Source organism: Acipenser ruthenus, chromosome 15, assembly GCF_902713425.1.
Source record: "Acipenser ruthenus chromosome 15, fAciRut3.2 maternal haplotype, whole genome shotgun sequence".
NCBI classification, from domain to species: Eukaryota; Metazoa; Chordata; class Actinopteri; order Acipenseriformes; family Acipenseridae; genus Acipenser; species Acipenser ruthenus.
Window position 1 is genome coordinate 24,200,099 of NC_081203.1, and position 21,854 is coordinate 24,221,952.

Here is a 21,854-nt window from a genome sequence, read left to right on the forward strand (position 1 = left end):
CATTTACAACGTTATCTTTGCATGACTAGAGCGTTTTATATATTGGAACAGCAGGTCCTAACATTTTTGGATGTTTAAGAATTTTAGTGAGGACTGCTACCAGCATCCATACTAGATCCACAGACGTTCCCGTTGCATCGTAATTTTACTTGTCAGCATGCGTTCCATTGTAACACTCCAGCATGAGAAATAATAGGAAATATTAGAAATAGATATATTTGTATAAAAAGCACATAGGATGTTGTTCGGAAGCACAGAGCATGCTTGTTGGGGATTATTTATTTTTTTAAAATTTTGTAAGAAACGTACACTTTTAGCCACTTGACAGTCTTCACTAAGGTCAATGATGCATAGTGCGCAGCAGTGTGGAGTAGTGGTTAGGGCTCTGGACTCTTGACCGGAGGGTTGTGGGTTCAGCCCCAGGTGGGGGACACTGCTACTACACCCTTGAGCAAGGCACTTTACCTAGATTGCTCCAGTAAAAACTTAACTGTATAAATGGGTAATTGTATGTAAAAAATAATGTGTAAAAAATAATGTAATTGTATGTAGAAATAATGTGATAGCTTGTAACAATTGTAAGTCGCCCTGGATAAGGGTGTCTGCTGATAAATAAATAATAATAGTAGGGATTGTCATTAAGAGAAGTGTTTCTCATACATATATCATTAAGTATGTAATGAGCATTAGAGGAGCATTTGCTGGTTCTAAAGGGCTAAGAGATTCTTTCATGCAGGGGGTATAGAGTCCATGTCCAATCAATAGGTGTTTTCATCATATGTCTGCCTATCACATTTTACAGTATAACATTGCATCTAGAGAATCACTTGGTAAGAAACTTGGTGAAGATATACTTTAGTGCAAGTAATTGGCAGTATTTCTCACTTTGTGCCATATAGAGAACTCCTTGTCTATTTAACCTGTCTTCTGCTCTACAACATGAACTGTATTTCAGACTTTGGTTTTAATGACATACAGTAAAAGGAGCTATACAATGTACCGTACACATTTAAACAAAAACAAATTCCAGGTAATAGTTAGCATCCCAGCTGCCACTTAAAATCTCATAAAACTTGTGCAAGTGAAGTTGAACATATTTTTAAAACCTGAATGTACTGCACTATGGAAAACTGTACAATGTACAAGTATAATACGTGTTTTACTGGGGCAGTCCCATTGAAACTGCTCTAAACACACAGAACACGAGAAGTCAATTGCTACTAAATGTACCGTATTGCCATGGTAAAATGTTCTCAATATTTGAACTGGAACAGAGAGTGCTGTTGAAATGTGAAATACAAACTCAAAACTAATACTCCTGGCATGATTTAAAAAAACTATGTGTTTTAGGATTAAGCTCTGCAAATATAATGAAGGATATGCATGACCTTTCTGGCAGTTTCCATTACAAAAATTGGGCAAAAGATCAAAGTATTTATTTTCTAGATACGCAGATTCAAGAATTGATTTCTTAACATTCCTAATAGAAATTCTATGGAAATACTGGTTTACTGGTGATTAAAAAAAATAGCAAATTGGACACACATCTAAGTAAAAAAAAAAATACATTTTAGAGCAACTGTGTATTAAGTAGTATATTTCACAGCTAGAAGTCAGTTGAATATAGAAATCCTAAACACTGTAAGTCCAGGAAATAACACTCAAAACTGTAGAAAAGTATATACATTGTATAGCTGCTTGCTTGTTTGTGGTGCTTGGGTTGGGTATTTACTTGCTTACTAAATATCTGAATAGATCATACGCCTGTCAAATCTAAGTAAAAAAAAGTTACTATGTAATATAATATAATCCATAATTAAAAATACCCCCATCTTGTTACCTTATCAATACGTGGAAAATCCTGTTTGAACAACAAACTAAGCAGGGGGTAAAAGCTCTCAAATAGTCCCACAATCTTAAAAATAATCACAGCATTTTTTCTCAGCTGCCTCAGGCAACCATGTAACTTTATTTTTACCCTATCATTTCTGAAGGCCTTGCTAAAATCAATCACTGCTCCTACGTACACATTCAAATCGTCTGAACGTTTCAGTGGGAAAGTGAACACAAGTAAACAGGATGAAAAGGCTCCCACCAGCACAGTTAAACAGCTCAGATTCACATTAAATCAGTTAAACAAGTGAGATCCTGGATACACAGCACGAAGAATAGAATCAAATAGTTACAACTACACAATCCTGATCCTTTCTTTATTACAATGCATTGAAACCGGACATGTCAAAGACTGCTGCCTCACAGTGAGGCCCCAGTAGTTTGTATAGGGTGGTTTTCAAGTCATTTGGGAACTAGACAGTAATTTTAATATTTTAACCAGAGAAAATTGAGGATCTCATTTACCACGGTGTCCTGGCACATTCAGCAACATAACTCTATGCAAGGCAAACAAAACTAAGCTTTTGAATGCTATTGCCAATCTTAAGTAGGTGGTATGGTTCTATTGGGGCATCACGTTTACCTACCACCAACGCTCATATACATTTACATTTGCTGTTTAATTATTATCTTAACTGGTAAGGAGTGGGAGTGGTTTCATACAATTTTAATGGACCTCACCTACCCATTAGCAAACATTATAAAGATTCAGATTCCAGTCCTATAGCAATTAATCATTTGATTTTCCTGTTTGAATGGAGTTTCCTTTTTATTTATTAATGTGCACATTTACACACCTGTATTTAATGACGTAACGTTTTATGATAAAGAAAATTAAGCAGCCAAAGGCTTTTGATCATCAGTCCCCAACAGTAACAATTAACCTACAAAGGGGAATTGTATAACCAGATCTTATGTAGTGTTATTCATTTATAAATATTGTGTGCAGACTCCAGAACACAAAAAGTTGGATGATATATTTTTATTTTATTTTTCATCGCAAAGAAATGGTTCTATTTAACCTGTTTTATTTTGTTTTTCTTTTAATATGGAAAGGAGTATTTGCCTAATTTGGAAATTTGATTTGTTCTCAAAAGTAATCAACATTATACTGTTATATCACATATGAATAACAGAGTTCAGATACATGCACTTATCAACTGGAAATTGCAATAAATGAGTCATTCCAGCATTACAGCAGCTGTATTTTAATAGTTTCGGAGCTGACTGACTAAGCAATTCTCAATGGATAGTGCAGTGAAAACAAGTAATCTTCATCCTGTAGGTATGCAGTTCAAGTCCTGGTAATAGCGCCCCCATATTAGTTATCAGAAGTGGTACCAAAGCTTCACTGCCTCCTCACCTTTCGGCCCCCAGCTTGTGGAATATAATGGCACTCTTTGTTAAGGAATGGAAGAGTATAGAGAAACCATGAAGTATCCAGCCAAACCGTGTAATGCCCTTTGCTCTAGTCCCTACCTACCAAGCTTCATTGCTATACAGAGAAAACTTGTCCAGTGTCGCAGGTGACTTGTGAACCACTCAAGGATAAATAGTGGCAACCCAAACAGACAGTGTTTTGAGAAAACTTGAAACTGGAAAAGAACTGAAAAATTGAATATTTAGTTGGATCAGATTGATACAGCCACCAGTTAACTTAATGAATACATATTTTTAATAGAAAGTTTGTAGCTGAATTTAGAATATATGAGAGGCAGTCATCTTTGTGTGGGATAGCATTCTGATGCTGCAAGAAAAGAAAAGCTAAGTAATGACTAAGTACTGTGGGAAAGCATGTTAAGAGTGTTATCAGTTCAATTTGTCATAAAAATGATTTACCATCATCTTTCCCGATCCATTTAAACATCTTAAGTGTGCTTTCTCAATATGAATACCCATTACCTAGGCACATTTAAGTGAGCATTGCCACTCAGGTGTTGTTTCTGTCTTTGGTCAGTGAAGCCCCTTTGATAAAACAACGGCATGCACAGAACCGAAACATAGTTAATGGCACACTAATGATTTTTGATAGTGGGCTTGGGATTTTACAGCATCTCGCCCTCCACCATCCTCAATGTTAAACGGGAACAGATGATGTGAAACAGTGCTAATGCGGTGATGAGGTTTCGTGTTTTCACTACAGATAGAACATTAAACACCTGCAGACCTGAGATAAGAATGTACAGTATGTTTATTCAGCAAACACCTCACACAAGGGAAATACCTCTATGTCAATATTTTAATTCCTGTTGAAAAACATTCACTTCAACAGAATGTGCTTGAATGGCCTTTTAACCCTTTGTAACAGCAGTTCGCCAATCAACATATTGTAAGAAGTCACTGGCTATTAACCGTTACATAAACCTCAGTATTGAGTACAAATGAATGACTTTTGGCATCCAAAAAATTCAAGACTTAATAAGATATATATTACTACTATTTAAAAAAACCTCCAAGCTGTGCTAAATCCCCTGGTGTGTGCCCTTCCCGTTCCCTTTCTGGACATGGATCAGATCGCTTTTGTGCATTGGTAAAGACTTGCTGTATTGAAGAAAATGGAGGAATCAGTAGGCCTACTAGCTTACTGAAGCTGTAACCTTTACACAAATCCAATTCATTTTCAATATATATGTCAATATACGAAATGCACCTTGAAGTGAACAATATGTAGCTCACAATCCACTCTGGGAGAGGGAAGGGAAGGGTTTAAATGAGGATGAGCATGCAGTGTGTTTCACAGAATAAAGCTACTTCTACAACAGAGACCTCTCTATTTAATTACGATGAGTACACTAAAGACACTTGAGAGACAGGCGCTAAATATGGAAGAAAACAAGAAGTCATGAAAGTCCAGTGTTAGTTAAACAATTTGTTTTATTGTTTACATTTTGAAGACATGCTAGTGAATACTATGCTAACTGCAATGCAAAGTCTCTTTGTATTTGAATGTACTACTTTAGGTTGATTTATTTACTACAGTATATGAAAAAAACTGGGCTTGTTTTTCTGTATATTATTTTAAACCGTAGTTATATATATATTCTTCTTCTTCTTTTTTTTAAAGGTGTGTGGTACACACTAGTTAAAATACTTAATATACAGGACAGTATATATTTCAAATCTTTTTTCCATTTAGTGTAGACATACAAAACAATATTTGTATTCTTCTCACTACAAAAACATCTTTAATACATTTTTAAATAATGTACAGTTTTTAAAATATTAGATATATCCAACATGTCGCTAACTACAATAATATAAAAATATCTATTGTTCATGTATATATTGCACATTGTTAGCCTACCTTCTCTCAGACATTACTATCCATTACTAATCTGACCAGAAAATAGTACAACCCTAAAGTACACTGAACTAACTAAATAATTCTACTAAATCTTACCTAATATATGTATTGGCATCACTTCGTATCTCCCACGTTTGAAAGCTGCATAAATTATGCTGTGTATTTGATTTGTAATGAAACGCTAAATGTATACCCAGCATCAAAAGAAACGTATCACTTATATTTGAGCATCAAAAGAAACTTATCAGTTATATTTGGATACAATTCACTAGATGTGAACTCTGTTTTAGAGCAGGTGAAGTGACTTTTTATTGTGCTGATTAACAATTGACATCACGAAGATGCTGCAAAATGATCTGCCGATCTTGGGCAGGTGTTGTGAATCTTGGTCTCCCAGTTCGTGGCCTGTCATTGATAGAGTGTGTCTGGTTATACCGTCTCGCCAGGTTTGAAACTGCTGGCTGTGAGCACCCAGGACGGCGAGCCACAGTATGCTGCCCTAGTCCAGCCTCCAGCATGCCGATTGCACGAAGGCGCTGTGTTATAATAGTGATAAGTTTCTTTTGATGCTCGGTATAGTTTGTTTAATATATAATGAAGTACACGTCACTGACAGACATTATTGCCACTTAACTTCTTACAGTTTTACCACATGTATTCTTTTAAACTTTGTGTTTTTTTTTTCCGAAGAGTTTGCTGTTTTCAATTCGCATACTTGTTTAGTAGTCTTCTATGTCTATAGGACACAGTTGGAAAGACTTAACTGGTATCTTAAATAAATAAATAAAAAAGCATAGTGCTGAAAAATCAAACACCAAGACATCCTATTCACACAACAGAATAAAAAATAATGAAATCCCAGTAATGCAGAGACAGATTCAGTAATCAGAGACTTGTAGTTAATGTGCTCAGTGCAAGCATGTATAGTGACCATTTGGAACATCATTTTAGTTCCTTCTTTTACGATTGGTCTTGAATTCTCATCTCCTCTTACACTGATCAGTTTTCAAAGGGTAAGACAAGTAATTTCACAATGAAGTTTGTTTTGTCCATAATATGACCAGTCACAGTAAGTCAGTTACTTTCAATGTAAACTGTATAGAAGGCAGTTGACCATATTAATCATGGAAGAGAGTTGCCCTTGATATATCCATGAATGAAGTTTCTTTAAAAAAGGCAGTTTGCGTGCTTCCATGAGAATGACAAATGTCCAGTAACTATACAAGCACTAGAAGGTAGTAAAAAACATAAAAAAATGTCAAATTCCTATGGAGAGGACTCTCTCAGATTGGGTTCAGCTTCTGCCACATGACTACCACCTTTTCAGGGTTCGTGGTCGTATCTATCCACTGTTCCGTTGCCTCACTGGAGCTGTTTTCCCAGCCCATCTGGACCTGAGAACACACAGAAATGAAAGCACTATTTAACATAAGCCAGTAACACTCATTAATTCCATTGCTCCTCACCATGTGGACTACCCTCCAAATGCAATCCCTTATAAAAATTTACTATAGTAAAATGTTAGCATTGTAAAGTCCAGAGGGGTGTGGTAAAGCATATTAAAACAGCATGGTAAACTATGGTAAATGCTCATTAAAACAATGAGGAAAGCATGGGAAAACTATGTAAAAATACCGGGATAAACCCAGCCAAACTAATGCACATCATCCATAACTTCAAAACACTGACACAGCCAGAACGTTTTATATGACTTACATGTTACAATACATATTTGCTGTAATGTGTTTCTTTCTCAAAACTGCCCCTACTGTATGAGTTGCAGTTGAAGTACAAGGCAGAGGCAAAGTGACATGGCCATGGACTCAATGAAGGATACCTTCTGATCTGTAGTATGAATATGATAGATTGTAAACTGTGGTCTCTACTTGTAGAGTATTGAGCCACAGAATATTTATGCGATAATCTTGTGCTTCCCACACTGCACACCAATTTGTAAAAAAACGGGAAGGTGTGTTAGCTGCGTTATTAGTTTTTCATTCATGTTAATTGTATTAAGTTCTGTATAAGACTACTAGAAGATATCTACTGTTTATAAAGTTAATAACATTCCTTTACTTAAAGTAACTGATATAGCTGGCATTTCTTAATAACATTGAGCTAACTGTATGGTAATTGATATTGGGCAGGATTAAACTCTGCTTGGAGAAGTGATGAATAGGTTCACTGTTGCTTTTGGAATCAGCGGTTCAGCGTAACTCAAAGCCAGGCAGCTAAAGGCATGTTTTTGTGAAACTGAAGAGTTTTAAAAGATTGATTTCCCAAACCAAAATACAGGGTGCATTTTTCACATTTTTACTTCAAAGAAAACATTTTTGTCCACCTCTACAGTGAAAAAGATTACCAGTAAAAAAAAAGTAAAACAGTCAAAAAAGATTGAAACACATTAAATAAATGAATACAGTATTAAAACACATTAAATAAATGAATACAGTAACATTAGGATTCTCTCTTGGTAGTCCCATAAGTTAATTCCGCATGTATTGGACCTTGCAGAGTTGTAGACAGCACAAGTTACAGTAGGTCATGGAAACATTGAGATCATTCACAATTTATCAATTGGGGGTGAAGTCCACATTATCTCTATGAGCTTCATTTCAACATTGAAGACATAGACGAAGACTTCTAGTTGAAACATTTGTCATTTAAATGATTAGGTTTTTCCTAGTATTCCATATCCAAGATTGCACAAATGATAATTTTCTAGCCAAAATCAGCTACAGGAAAAAATGTAAAATGAAGACTACACAAGGCAATTGACTGTGTTCAGGGGTAGCTGTAAGAAGCAGGCTCATGTTGATCCTTACCTTGCCTAGGAAGTGTTTCCTCCGCACAGAGCTGCGGCTGTACAGTCGCACAGTGAAACGGATGCCTTGCTCCCCTTGTGCGATGGGGAACAGGAAGGTCTCGCCCCACTTCACCTGTCCATTGGTGGACTTCAGCGCTCTGGTCTTCTTCTTAGCAACCAGACCATTCACATCGTGCATCTCCATCTTCACAGAAAAACCTGTGGAAACCAGCAAAGGAACCACATGAGAATTGAGGCACGCAACTGAAGTGCCTCTCAGATAGGCAGATAAATCACTCTGGTGGTCTGTTTCGTTCTATGGTTAGCAACATGAATAAAATCAACAAGCAGAACCTACTCGGGCCCAGTGGTGTGGAAGAGCTGGGGAGGTTCTGTGCAGCCAGAATCTGCAGCTGAATCCTGTTGCTGACTGGCTGAAAACAGGTTCCAATGTGGAGCTCAGCATGGCAGGGCTAATGAAAGACAGGACACACATTATATAAATGAGTAAAGCTTGTAAATTGTTTTCTCAGCATATGGTATATGTAAGCAATAACACATGACAGGGTTGTACAGTCACTGATGTGTAGTGAAACACAAGGCAAGTCATTTCAAAATTGGTTTGCCGCACCTGACAATGTCCTCAGCCTGCACAAAAGGTATTAACGAACTGTAATTATTTTAGGCTTAAGAAGCCATCTGTCTTTTATTACTGTAACAAATGTAATTGGCAAACACATATTTCAATTTTCTTTGAGATCATATTACTTCCATAAACATTTTTTTTTATTATGTTTGCTGAAATACTGAGGATCAGAATGTCATTATGACTGTGGCTGATTCAACCCATCTCTCTGCTGAGTCATTAGAGGAGGGCATTAGTCCACATCACAAAACACTGTGAGAGGCCCAGGACTGAATAATAAGGGGTGTTGAGGTGACGCTCTCATGGTGTCTGCTGTATCGTGCCTGACATTTTCATGAGCATCAAAAGTATACAAAAAACCATCAGAGACTTAAATTGGTCATGAAGCTTATCCAGGCTAGATACACCTTTCCCAAACTTATCTAAGTAAGCGAAAACACACAGGAAGGCGTGGGTTGTACGGATACAAATGTAACATTACAGATATGAAACTGTGATTTGCCTGATTAGAATAAATTAGATCTAAACCATTGGTAACACTCTTAACCGTATGGGTTGGAATGCCAGCAGCCAATCAGGAAGCAGGATATTCCAAAGACATTTTATAATTTAATATAAAGGTATAAATCGGATAAGGAAACATGACGTTATACCATAAGGTCACAGACAGGTAATGCTGTGTATATGTTTATAGTATATCAAAACTCTTACTTGAATTAGTATTGCTGTTGAAGGGAAAAGCTCATTTATTAGTTCATAATACATCATCTCATGTATTATGGTTACTGTCGAAATGACAGCTTGGACATTTCTGAACATTTCCAACATGGTTGGATCGGTGGTCATGCCTCCACCCCAGTACAGGAACTTCACATAATAAATGCATTTTTATTTCCTTAAATGCTTTTTCACATGGGTATCTAGATCTAGACAGTAACATTAGGTGAGTCTAATAAGGGAGCGCAATAATAAAGACAATTCTGAATCCAGGAGGACCTACCAGGGCTTTGGAAATGGGAGTGATGTCCAGCCAATGTTCGCTCTCCACAGAGCTGAGCTTGCGTAGGGACATGGCACACTCCCCAATGGTCCTCTTCCGAGGGTGGTGGGTCAGCACCCTAAACACCAGGCCCACTGTCTGGAGCTGCTGCAGCTTCAGAGCAAACACGAAGGTCTCCATGAACTCCAGCTCCTGAGAGGCACAACATTCAAGAGATCGTCTGAATCAACATGTACACATTCCTGTACTGTACCCGATCATTGATCTTTCAAACATTTACATTAAATGTGGAATAAATAGACATGTGACTGGATGTACAGAGCAAGCACTCAACCTTCCACTTATAACTGTCTGAATATGCATGTGTAAAAGCAAATACATATCAATATATATCAACTGACAGCAATTGGCAATAATGACCACCTACCTTCTTATTCCTGCTACAAACACAAAAGGACTCTCCCAACCCTGATACAAAGGCAGCAAACAAGAGAATTGTACAAGCAACTAATGTTTCAGTGCTTGTAAGGTGTCCTTACCTACTCTGTGACAAAAAGTGCAGCACAGAGCAGCAGAGATATTCAAGTAGAGCATAGAGCAGATCCCAGAAATCTTTTGTTATTATTTTGAATAACGCATAGACAATACAAACAACAAATCCTGTGTTAAACCACACCTCTGTCTTCTAGGTTACTTTCTTAACTTCCTGAGTAATCTTGACTGGTTACAAAACAATATTGTTTTTCTATATGTTTCTAGCTTTTAAATCATGCTTTAAAAATCTTTTATCTTACATTAACCTGCCACAACGCTCAAAGTTTGTTGAAAACACTTGGTTTCCCCATTCACTTTCTGGCCCCTATATAAGTGTAAGGTAGAGTCTTACAGTATTACCAGTAACACAGGAATAATTGGCTTCACCTGAGGTGAAGAGAAAATGGCCAACAGCAGAACAATAGGGAACTTGTGAGGATGCAGTTATGGGAAGAAGGAGACTGTTTACTGTAAGGTGGCGGGTTAAAAAGAAACCTCTGCTTACATGAGTGCCTTCTTTGACTGAAGACTTGAACTGCACTGGCTTTGGTAAGGTGATGGTCCCTTTAATCCCGATAACAGGATGGTCTCCGCTCCCTGAAGCCAGATACAAGTCTTTGCACTGCAACAAAAACAGAAAACAAACAGATGTCAACAAAACTCCTTTCTCTGGGCCAGGCCATTCCTTCACAAAAGACACCCTGATCACAAAGGCGTCTGAGATTCTGAAGAAACTCATGACCTGGGGTGCTAGGTTTCGTCTAAATCTGAAACTCTGATTATGATTTTTCATAAAATGATCTGCTGTAGATTTTTTAAAAATACTTTAGTACGGTTTTCAATACTCCCTCAGTCATTTTGGAAGTGCATTTTCATTTTCTGTATGTGTTTAAGGTTTCTGATTCAGTTTTGCAGTTGAGTGTATAACCACAGACCTTTTTAACATTCTTTCTACTAACTCTTGCTGTCTCTTGTGTACAGCCTCTGTTTGTATCCACATGTCCTGCTTTATTAACTGGGGATTGCTCCCATAATAATGTCACTGCCTCATTGCCTCACCACTGAACATTTCCAGCCTGTAGAGCAGCAAATTGCTACATGCTCTACATCAAAGTCTATCTTAACCACATTGCTGTTTTTTCCATTTCAACCATTGGGATTTTAAGGAGGAAAAACTGTTTCAGTGTAAAAATAAAGAGAAAGAACATCTGCACCCCAATAAAGTAAAGAACACAGAACACAAGACACGAGAAATTCTATAAAAATAAGTTCTAAACTGAATTAGATTGTGTAGCTTTAGTGTGTGCACCTCTCAGGTAACCTATACAACAAACTGTGCTGTGTGCTGTGATGAGTAAACACTACCAAAGCTAATTAGACATAGCCTAATTGAAGTTGGGAAACTGGGAAGTACAATCCCAATGACTTGCAGCTGGAGATACTAATCTTTTTCACAGGAGTCCTACAACCAAACGTTCAAGATTAAAGAGCTGCATACAATTACTTTACAATATATCCACTATGAATACAATTGAGACCTGACGTTTTATAAAGTGTTGGGCAATGCAAGGAAAGTAAAAAAAGAGGCTGCCATTTACAGGAACAGCTTATTCAAATGAACATTTCAATGTTATTCTAGAGGTGAAACCTAACAGGACCTTTACAGTGTAACCGCTACATAAAAAGCCCCCTTTGAGCAGACACAATAAGACTTTTAAATGGATCTATTACCGTTCTTTCCTGAGCAGCCAAGCCTTGTAATCTTACCCGGACTACTGTGATCCAAATCTGCTCATGAGAAGCTTGATAACACAGCCTCACATGCAGCTTCCCCAACTCCCTTTCATCCCCGGAGAGAGTTATGGATTCTACAAAAAAAACACACACAACACACATACAAGATGTTAGTGTAAGGAACATATATAGTTTCAGTCAATACATAGGGATGGCATTACACTTTACATATAAGCGATGCCTTATCTAGCCAAAGAAAGGCACAATTGGCTGTAAAACAATGATAATGATATAAAATTAGAAAAAAACTGTACTTGCAGAAAGTAGCAGTTAAATCATTTTACAAAAGAAAGGAGAGGTTGTGAGAAAGAAGGAGGATATATCTAAAAGTGTAAATGATATGCATAAGAGACTTACATCTAGGCACCACAGGGGATAGTAAGATACATAAAAAGTGACAGAGAACTGTTTTACTGGTTGAAGGTTATTGATGTCAATGGCTTACAGTATATTGTCTAGGACTATGAGAAAGCAAACAAACTATGGGCTAATGTTGGACCTGTTGTTCAGTTTTCTTGGGATTAAAGTTGGATTTAGATCCCCCATTCTATTTCTCCTTTTCCACAGCAATCTTTGCTTCTCAGAAAACTTTCCTGGCATAGTTGTATTGACATGTTGTAGTTGTGTGCTAAAGGACAGACTCTCCCTCTCAAAAGCCCTAGACTTACGATTTTTATTACCAGATAATCTTGGATTTATGAGAACTCCATCACTGAATGTTTGAGAGTCAACATTGTTACTGCCTAATTAGTACTTCATAATGAAAATGAAAATGGATCCCAAGTGTGGTATTTTTGACCTTTTGAGTTTAACAAAGCAGCATTATTTCTCTATTAGTCAGGCTCTTTCACCTCTTACTCCTGAATTAGAGAATGACTAAAAACCAAAATTGGAAATATTGTTGCAAAAGCAAGCTCTGTAGAAAACAGTCTCAAGAACTTAAATAAAAGATTACAAAAGCAAAGTCAAACAATATGGAGTCTAGTACTGTTTAGTGGATTAAAAGGTCAAGGCAACACATTAAAAATGAGAAACATCACTGTACTCTTCCCTTACAACCTGTCAAACTGGTTAAAAACCAAAAATGTAATACACTGCCAAATTAAATACTGTATACGGTAAAGGATTTTATAAAGTTAAAAACCTAGGGTTGTTTTAATTATGATGCCGATAGTCTTACATAAGTTTTTACCAAATAACAAAACAAGACCTGTGATAAAGATGGCATTTTCTGCTGTGTTAGCAAGAAGTCATTGCTCACATAAATAAAATGTAATTCTTGGCAGTAAGACTTGTACAGTCATCTATTAAACAATATAGCAAGTTGTTGAAATACAGCTCTATCAGAAATCCTACGCAGGAACAGGAACAGGTAAGATAGACAACAGCAGGATTGTTCAGCTTGTTACCTAGACTGCGATTACTTCCCAGGGAGTCTCTCATGGAGGACTCACTGCTCTGGACAATGGACACCGAGTCATAGCGCTGGGGAGAGCAGAGGGGGAAAAGGCGGCATTATTGTAGGGTTATAACACAATGAACATTGGTGTGTGAGGGAATATAGAGATGAAATGAATGGGACTGAAAGCCAAGGTGCTACGTGTGTCCATATAACACATACACATGCCATTCCATAACTGTTCATAAGAAACCTTTATTTTTTTAAGTGTCTTTGTAGGGGAATTTCTAGATGTACCCAATTCATTATTTTTCAAGCAGGTGACATGAACTGTACAAACTCCCCTTATAAGAGTTTACCATAGTCAAAACATAGTCTAAACAGTCAAAGCATGGTAAAGCATAGGCAAATATTGTAAATCCCACAGAGGTATAATAAAGCATGTTAAAAACATGACACACCATGTTAAACTATGGTACATGCAAAGTATACAGTTGGTGTCAGGAATGTTTGATATGTGTTGTGTTGCCATTCTATACCTTTTCCATGTTTAAAGTTTACACTTACTATGGTTTGCCATATTTTATTTTTACAATGTTGGTAATTACTTTAAAGTAACTTTACCATACCGTGTGCAGAGACAGTAGTATGCATTTGTGAAACAGTTTGAAATTTGCATCCCTTTTATTGTTTACCTAACCATTTGAAAGTAATTTGTCAGCAGGGGTAGCACAGTGCACACAGAGGTGGGGTGCAGTGGAGGAGTGTTGCTTGGTAAAGGAGTTCTGGAAGGCAGTACACACAACAAACACATCAGCCTACAGAAACACTAGAGGGACATGCTCACAAGCAGAGGTGAGACTGAGGTGACGTGGCTTCTGGCTTGGCCACCTTCAAGTTTATGGACAACTGCTCATCTAACTTTCAACTCTGGAACCAGGCTGTGGCTGTTTATCTACAGCAAGTATCTGAACAATTTTCATTTCCTGAATTTAAAACAAGTGAAGAAGCAATAATCTCTGCACAACAAAGGGGGGTGGGGGGGCATTAATACTGTTAATAAAGCTAATAGGAGGCAAGGGCATTTGAAAGCATGGGTTAGGATCTATGGTACTTTGCAACTGTGCCAGTCTCTTCCAAACGGTGCTATCTTCTGTACACACCTACTCACCTGAATGTGACTGTGTGGTGTAGCAAGATCAAACATGGAGCTGCTTAAACCTGGGGAGACTGGTGACTTGTTGCCTTTCAAGTCCCACACTGAAAGACAGAGAGAGGAGGAATGAGAAAAATTACCCAACTGGCTTGAGGGAGAGGAGGCTGGACAAGCCTCCATCAGACCAACCCTTTAATGCAAAGAAAGAACCAAGGTCAGATAAGAGCAACAGAAAATAACAGAGAGTTGGAAAGGAGCTTTAGGTATTCTCACAGACCAACTTTGGGCCACTCACAGCAAGCACACCATTACCTGCAGGAACCTCACAACCTATTTATATTATAATATAAACTTTTTGTTTGTTTGTTTGTTTCATTAATTGTGTGAGAGAAACAGTCAGTGATGATTTTGCCCCTAGCAGTGATTGTTGACTTTGCATAGCCAGAACGTGATTCATCGCTTCTTTGACTGTGTGACTCATCCTGCACATCCGCACAGTTGTGCCTTTACTAGGTGAGCCCACAGGGACCTGGGGTTCTGTTTTAATCTTGTTGGGTCACTGAAATCTGGTAAAAAGAAATTATAGTGACCATTAACCATTGAGGTTAACCATTGAGGAATGGTCACATATCCATACAGAATAATTTAAAATCACCAAGTTGCAGATTATTCACATCAATTTAATGCTGTCTGGGCCCTACACACTATTGACGGTGTGGCAGGATGGCTTGCAGTGGTGAGGTGTGGTGACGTTACGGACCAGGAAGTAACTGAACCAAAACAATGAATGAGCGGGTGAAACTGAACGCAACGGCGTTCAGCTGATTTATTAACCAAATAAACAAAACAAAAGATTTAAACAATAACAAAACACAAAACAAAGGGCACGGGGGCCAAACGAACAGAAACAAGTATATTTTTAAATATAGCAATTGTTCGTTATATTCTCTTCGCTCTCTCTCTCCGCTCTCCCGTACTCTCCTCTCTAAACTCTCTAATAATAAAGGGATATTTCTCAATATCTCAAAGGTTAACATTTAGAAAAGATATGCAAACAAAAAAGAAGAAGCTTTTACAAACCACAACATACGCTGAAATGATGAAACATTTTCTTGTTCAGCAAAAACATTCTTCCAGTTGGAATTTGGCTCCAGCACACAACAATTAATTATAGAGAGACTTGCAAAAACTTGTATTTTAAGAACAACTGGGGAAACTTGTTTATCACTGCTTAAGGAAATAAAGAATCCTTTGAGTCTGACATTCCTTAAAGACTAAAATGTCTGCTCTAGTGCACTGGGGTTTTAGATCTGAAAGTTGTCAGCAATGAAAAGAACAATTACAGGTACGTTATTTAAACAGTTGTAGCAACACCTCGGGGTGTGTAACAGTATATTTTTTGGAACCCCGCTACTTACTCTTACATGTGTTGCTACAACTGTTTACATAATGTGTGTGTATTGTTTTAATTATTTTGTTTACATTTTGACCACTTTTTTTACCTTTTACATTGCATTCCCTGCCTCAAGATGGCTTCCCATGTACCTGCATGGACCTCTCAGAACTACATTTTCCATCATCCTCCTGCTCATTGGTTAATCCATCTCAGTTACATATGTGAGCAGGAGGAGGATTGGAAATGTAGTTCTGAGTGGTCTATGCGGTACATGGGAAGCCATCTTGAGGTAGGGAATGCAACTTAAAAGTTTAAAAAATGGTCAAAACGTAAAAAATAAATAAATAAAACACTACACACACCTTACGTAAACAGTTGTAGCAACGCATGGGAACATGTAACAATAAAATAAAAAGGTTCTTATGTACCCTTCAAGCAATCATATTTGTTCTAAAGATGCAAAATAAGTTTGAATCTACCAATCTTTTTTATTATTAATTATTTTTGTTTTAATAATAAATAATCATGTAATCATGTAGTCTCTATTTTTCATTGTGTTGCAATGAAAAGAACTTGTGAAAGTCAATGTGAAACACTGTGTTGTTGTTTTTTTTTTTTTTAATGGACAACAAAAGGTTCCATTTCCCCTACCTGATCCATGCTTGTTCAGTCCCTTTACTTGCTGAGGTGGACGTCTTACTGATCCCGGGGACACATGATGGAGCATATAGCTGGGGTGGAAAACCGCATCAGGATCTATCCCAAGCTGACTCATACCAGACAGCTCCCCTTTCCTGTCATTGAACATACTCCTGGCTGAACCTACAACAGGATAATGCCGTATCATTAAAGTACAGTGGAAAATGGGACCCTTTATAACACTATCCATTGCTTTGCTATGCTATCAGGACACAGGGTTGAGTATGTGGAATGTAACACATGTCCAGAGTGCGTGCCAGTGTATCTGTAATACTGAGAATGAATTGTGTAAAAAAAAGTGTAGAAGCACCTTGAACCCCAAACCATCCACCCTCATGCAAAAGCATCACTTGAAAAGCCGAACGAAAGACTGACACAAGCTAAATGTCTTGACGCTGAAGACATAATAATGTATCTACTCACACCATAAAAGTTCAGAGAAATGTTTCAGTTGTGACAATAGAGAAACCAGCAGCCCGTCTATAACATGAAGCTCAGTAGCACTGGTTGACATTGTACATACAAAATTAGATCACTATAGCCTATACCCTCCTATGTACATGTAAAATGTAAGTATAACAGATGGACAGAAAGACAAGTTCCTCCAAATATCCTCAATAATCGTGTAACCATTTTTTTCACAATTGGATAAGCGTTGACATATATTTGAATTGAAGGTGTGACATACAGTAAAAACATACCTTAACACAGACAGAGGCATCTCCTTATAATTCCATATTTTGATACTCTTATGCCAAAGAATGTCCTAATCACGTTTCATTACAATTGGATAAGTGGTCCTCTGGGTGTATGTTAAAGTGTGACGTATATACAGTACATGTAAGCATTCCCAGGGGAAGAAGCAAACAGGTTAACATAAGAGAAGTTAGGTGTTCAACAACATTATCATTCTAATCAGGCAAAGGGAGAAAAGATTAAACAGACAGACCGCCATGTATATTGTTTGAATGATCGACTGGTAAAGTTTGTCTAATATAATATTACATAAAATCAACACTGTTGCCCCAGCAACCAATTATTAAAGCAGTGTGCCCAGTCTAGTACTAAGGTTAGAGATGGGAGGGAATGGTTGAATTGAAATGGAGCTCATCTGAACTACTACAAAAAGCCAGATTCCAACATTGTCAAGGCATTCTGCACTCAGCCTGGGTGGACTATGGCACGCGTACATCCATTCTATACATGTATCCAAAAGCAATAGGAGCCAAGTTTATAATTTATCAGTATTAGAGCATGGGTTCTACTCCTATTGAAAACATTGTTTTAGTAATCTGTGAGGTTTCCCATAGCACTGTATATGTGCGCATTGCTTTGTATGACAGCAGATACATTACTTATTGAAAAAGGGAACTCAAGCCTAAAAACACTTCTTGAATACCTTGCAGTCCTTCCGGGTAGCTGGAGTTCAATTGACTGTTGGGTTGGATGTAGGACGGTTTAAGGGTTGGCACAACAAAAGGGACCTGTCTCCCATCCAAAGGGGGTCTGGAGAGGAGGAAGTGCTCAGTGCATCCAACTCGCTTCTTCCCATAAACGGATCCCACCGGCGACCGTTCACTCTCTGTGTCACTCAGAGACTTCCTAGACCTGGGCGGAGCAACATGTTCCTTTATAGCTAAAGTTGAGACAGAACAAAGACTTAAAATAATGGGGAGTAATCTTCAGGACATAGTAACAGCCACCTTGCCAAGGAGTTGCTGAATAGCGACAGACAATGTATTGACTTTAATAGGTTACTGTAGATCCTAACTCCATGCTAAAGCTTTTAAAATGATGGTTCTAAATATGTAGGCTCAGAACTGCCATTCTAATGTAATGGGGCGCTATTTGTTTGATTTGGGGAGACTTGCGGATGGGATTTCTTGTCAGCTCACCTTCAGGTTCAGCTTCTTTCTCTTTCGACAGCAGGCCCTTGCAGCAGTTTTTGATGAACTCAGTCGCCATCGCTTTCATCACCAAGATCAACACAAGAAAAGAAGGAAGCCAATAACGGAGAGTAAAAATGACCAGTGTGGGACTGAAAGGAAAAAGCATAAAAACATGTTATTTTAAATGCAATTGGCAGCCTGTGGTTACTTATTAGAAATACAAATATATGAAGTACATTTCAGAACTTGGAGATTAATAAGATCTAAGATGGTGCAAGAAGTATATTTTATTTGTTGACACTGTTGCTGCAGGTTGGGAACCATTGATTTACAGGTTTATGACAAGTTTAAAAGTGTTCTATTAAGCCCTGTTACTACATTTTACCTAAAATATGGAAAGAACCTACAATATAAAGTGTTAAAAGGTGAGTTCCTGTTTTTCTTGTTTGTGGCTCTGTATTGTAAGTAACATTTGTCCTGTTGTACAAAATGGCAGGGCATAACATGTATCAAAAAAATGAGCAAAAACAGGAAATAATTGAGTGAATCAAATACCTCCCAAAGTGGTTAGTGAGCTAATGGATATCGCTGCCATAGTCTGCAACTCATCTCAGCAACCTGAAGTAGCTGGCAAACATAGGGTCCTAAACCAATAAAAGACAAAAAACTGAAAATTGAATAATTTTCACAGTTTAATGATTTCTTTAGCAGCTGGCTTTATCCTATCCAGGCATCAAGATAATTTCACTGATCTTAATTCTTACAAAGATAATGGTACAGTGTCATTTTTAACCACATTAAACAGCAGCGTATCATACAAATTATAGGACCCTATTCACAAAGCTTTACCTTTTGAGTTATTTTTCAAATTCTGTTTTAAAGAATATAATAAAGTGTGATATTCAGGAAACCATTAGACTGTCGCTTTTGTTAAAGAAACAAATAGTCTAGAAGCAGTTTCATTAATGCACAATATGCTTCTGTAATTCAGCTTTTTATCCAAATATTAGACTTACTGTATTTTAACTTAACAATAGATCTGTATTCAAAACAGGGATAACCTAGTAAATGTATTAATAGAAATGTATATTTTTCAAAATAAACATTGATCACTATATACATTATATACAATATAACCAAAAATCTATACATTTTAATTGTGCTCAATTGCCAAAAATCTGTAGAATTGTAGTATTGTATAAATATGAACAGCTTTCTATAGATAATAATGACAATAATGTATTGCTTTATATACATGACGACCATAAAAATAAATATAGCACATCAAACATGCATTAAAATAAATATAGAATGGATTTGCTTAAACTATCTGTAGGGTATATTGAAATATGGATGTATATTAATTTATGCTGTAGACTAAAACTTAAAACAAAAAAAGTTGGTGACGTTCTCTAAATCCCAACGCAAATTTGAAAAGAAAACTTCCTTAGTTTCTTCCATCAGAGAAGAAAAACACACAGCGCTTTCATCAATGAAACAAAGTCAAACTTACCATCAAAAGTAAAGTCCCATTGGATTTAGAAGGAATAATGGTCAGTGTGATCCCAAGATTCCTTCACGTTTAAGGTATTTCCTGTTTTAATACTTGCACCTGCAGCAAGTTTTATATCACGTCTGAAAACCAGAGTATTAAAAGCCACACACAAGGTACACGTCCGCAGCTGCTCTGCACGTTCTCAGGAGAAGCTCCAGGAATTAGCTTAGCTGTCTTCTTGTTATTTAACTGGAGAATAGTGTCGCTAGGTCTTAGAGCTAGTTGGGCGGTCCAATCAGGAAACTCCCACATCACAAAATCAGTGCAGGTATCAATTTTGGAGCAGGTTTCCACAATGTGTATTTAAGAGGCTACACTTGAATCAATAGATCAGATAACATGACTATTAGGTTACAGTTACCACTTTGTTTAATGTAACAAACGGGGAAGCTTCTCTGTAGTGTTGCGCCAGATAATAAAATAATAACAATATATATATATATATATATATATATATATATATATATATATATATATATATATATATATATATATATATATTTTTTTTAAAAAAAAGGCAAAACAGGTTAGATTTATAGCCGTAAATTGTCTGGAAAAACACACTTTGGCTTTTACTATCTGTCTATAATAATAAACATCTACTGCGCAACCAAATCAATTTACAAAGGATGCATGATGCTGATGCGAATTTAGAAAAATATGTCCCGTTTTTTCCAATCAGGAAAGGACTAAATGAACGGTCATATATATATATATATATATATATATATATATATATATATATATATATATATATATATATATATATATATAAACATATTAGAGGAAATATTTGTCACGTACAGATGTTTCCGTTTTAGCCGAGTGAAATTATTGTGCTGCTTTAATTATAAAGAAGACACATGCGATTTGGCTTCCAGGGGTTCTGTCTTGGAATGTGCTTTCAAGCTTACCATTGAATAGTGAGTAGCATACTGTATTTGCTAGTAAATAGAACAACACACCACTGGGGATTCTGCAGTTATGTAGCCTACATGGATGTGTTATAAACGATACAATGTTGCCTCCCTTTTTATCTTCTAACAGTGGATCAAGTGCGTATTAAATCTTACCCCATAATTTTGTCACCCTTTTTTTTTATCGCAGAATGAGTTGATTCGATTTAGCAATAAACATCTTCAAATAATAATAATAATAATAATAATAATAATAATAATAATAATAATAATAATAATAAAATTGCATACTTGTTTTAGATTTTCACATTTTAAAGTGTTAAAAGACAAACAATTTTGTTTTATTAAAAAAAAAAAAGTTTATTTGGATCAGAAAAGGAGTTTGATATTGTACTGTACATATCATAGATTTTCCAAATCAACAATAAGCATCGGGTTTATCAGTTATAGTTTTGTGCACCAATGTGAATACTTGTACTGTGGACCACGCATAGACTGAAAAACAAACCGTCATCAACAAATTAAAGGGTGGTAAAGAAGGTTTTTTTTTTATACAAATTTAAAAACGTAGAATCCCTTTTCCACGTGTACTTAAAATAAACTTTGGCGACAATCTCAGTGTAGTTTTATATCTTAACATGCCCATTTTTCATGTTAATTTGTGGCTCCATAATCAAGACGGATTGTGATTTATCTTAACCACAAAATGTTTTAGGCCCCTTGTTTTGTAATGGAGTATAAACCAGTTTGGGGGTTGCAACATCATTACAGATATTCAGAACAGTATTCAGAATACTATGTAATTAAATACTCCATGTCTGAATATTCTCACATTTAAAAAAAAACATCAGCGTATATTTAGAATA

At 36.7% G+C, this 21,854-nt stretch overlaps 1 protein-coding gene across 1 annotated transcript; it reads right to left on the reverse strand.

Annotated features, from left to right (window-relative positions):
* Positions 1 to 4,538: 4,538 nt before the first annotated feature.
* LOC117421943 (tandem C2 domains nuclear protein-like) lies at positions 4,539 to 18,654 on the reverse strand. Its single transcript, XM_058987528.1, has 11 exons — positions 18,523 to 18,654; positions 18,027 to 18,263; positions 16,580 to 16,750; positions 14,548 to 14,636; positions 13,387 to 13,462; positions 11,951 to 12,051; positions 10,689 to 10,805; positions 9,650 to 9,841; positions 8,362 to 8,476; positions 8,023 to 8,222; positions 4,539 to 6,591 (listed from the first exon to the last, which is right to left on the reverse strand). The coding sequence occupies exons 1-11, from the start codon at positions 18,599 to 18,601 to the stop codon at positions 6,481 to 6,483; spliced, it is 1,488 nt and encodes a 495-aa protein (XP_058843511.1). The 5' UTR covers positions 18,602 to 18,654; the 3' UTR covers positions 4,539 to 6,480.
* Between the last annotated feature and the right edge of the window lie 3,200 nt (positions 18,655 to 21,854).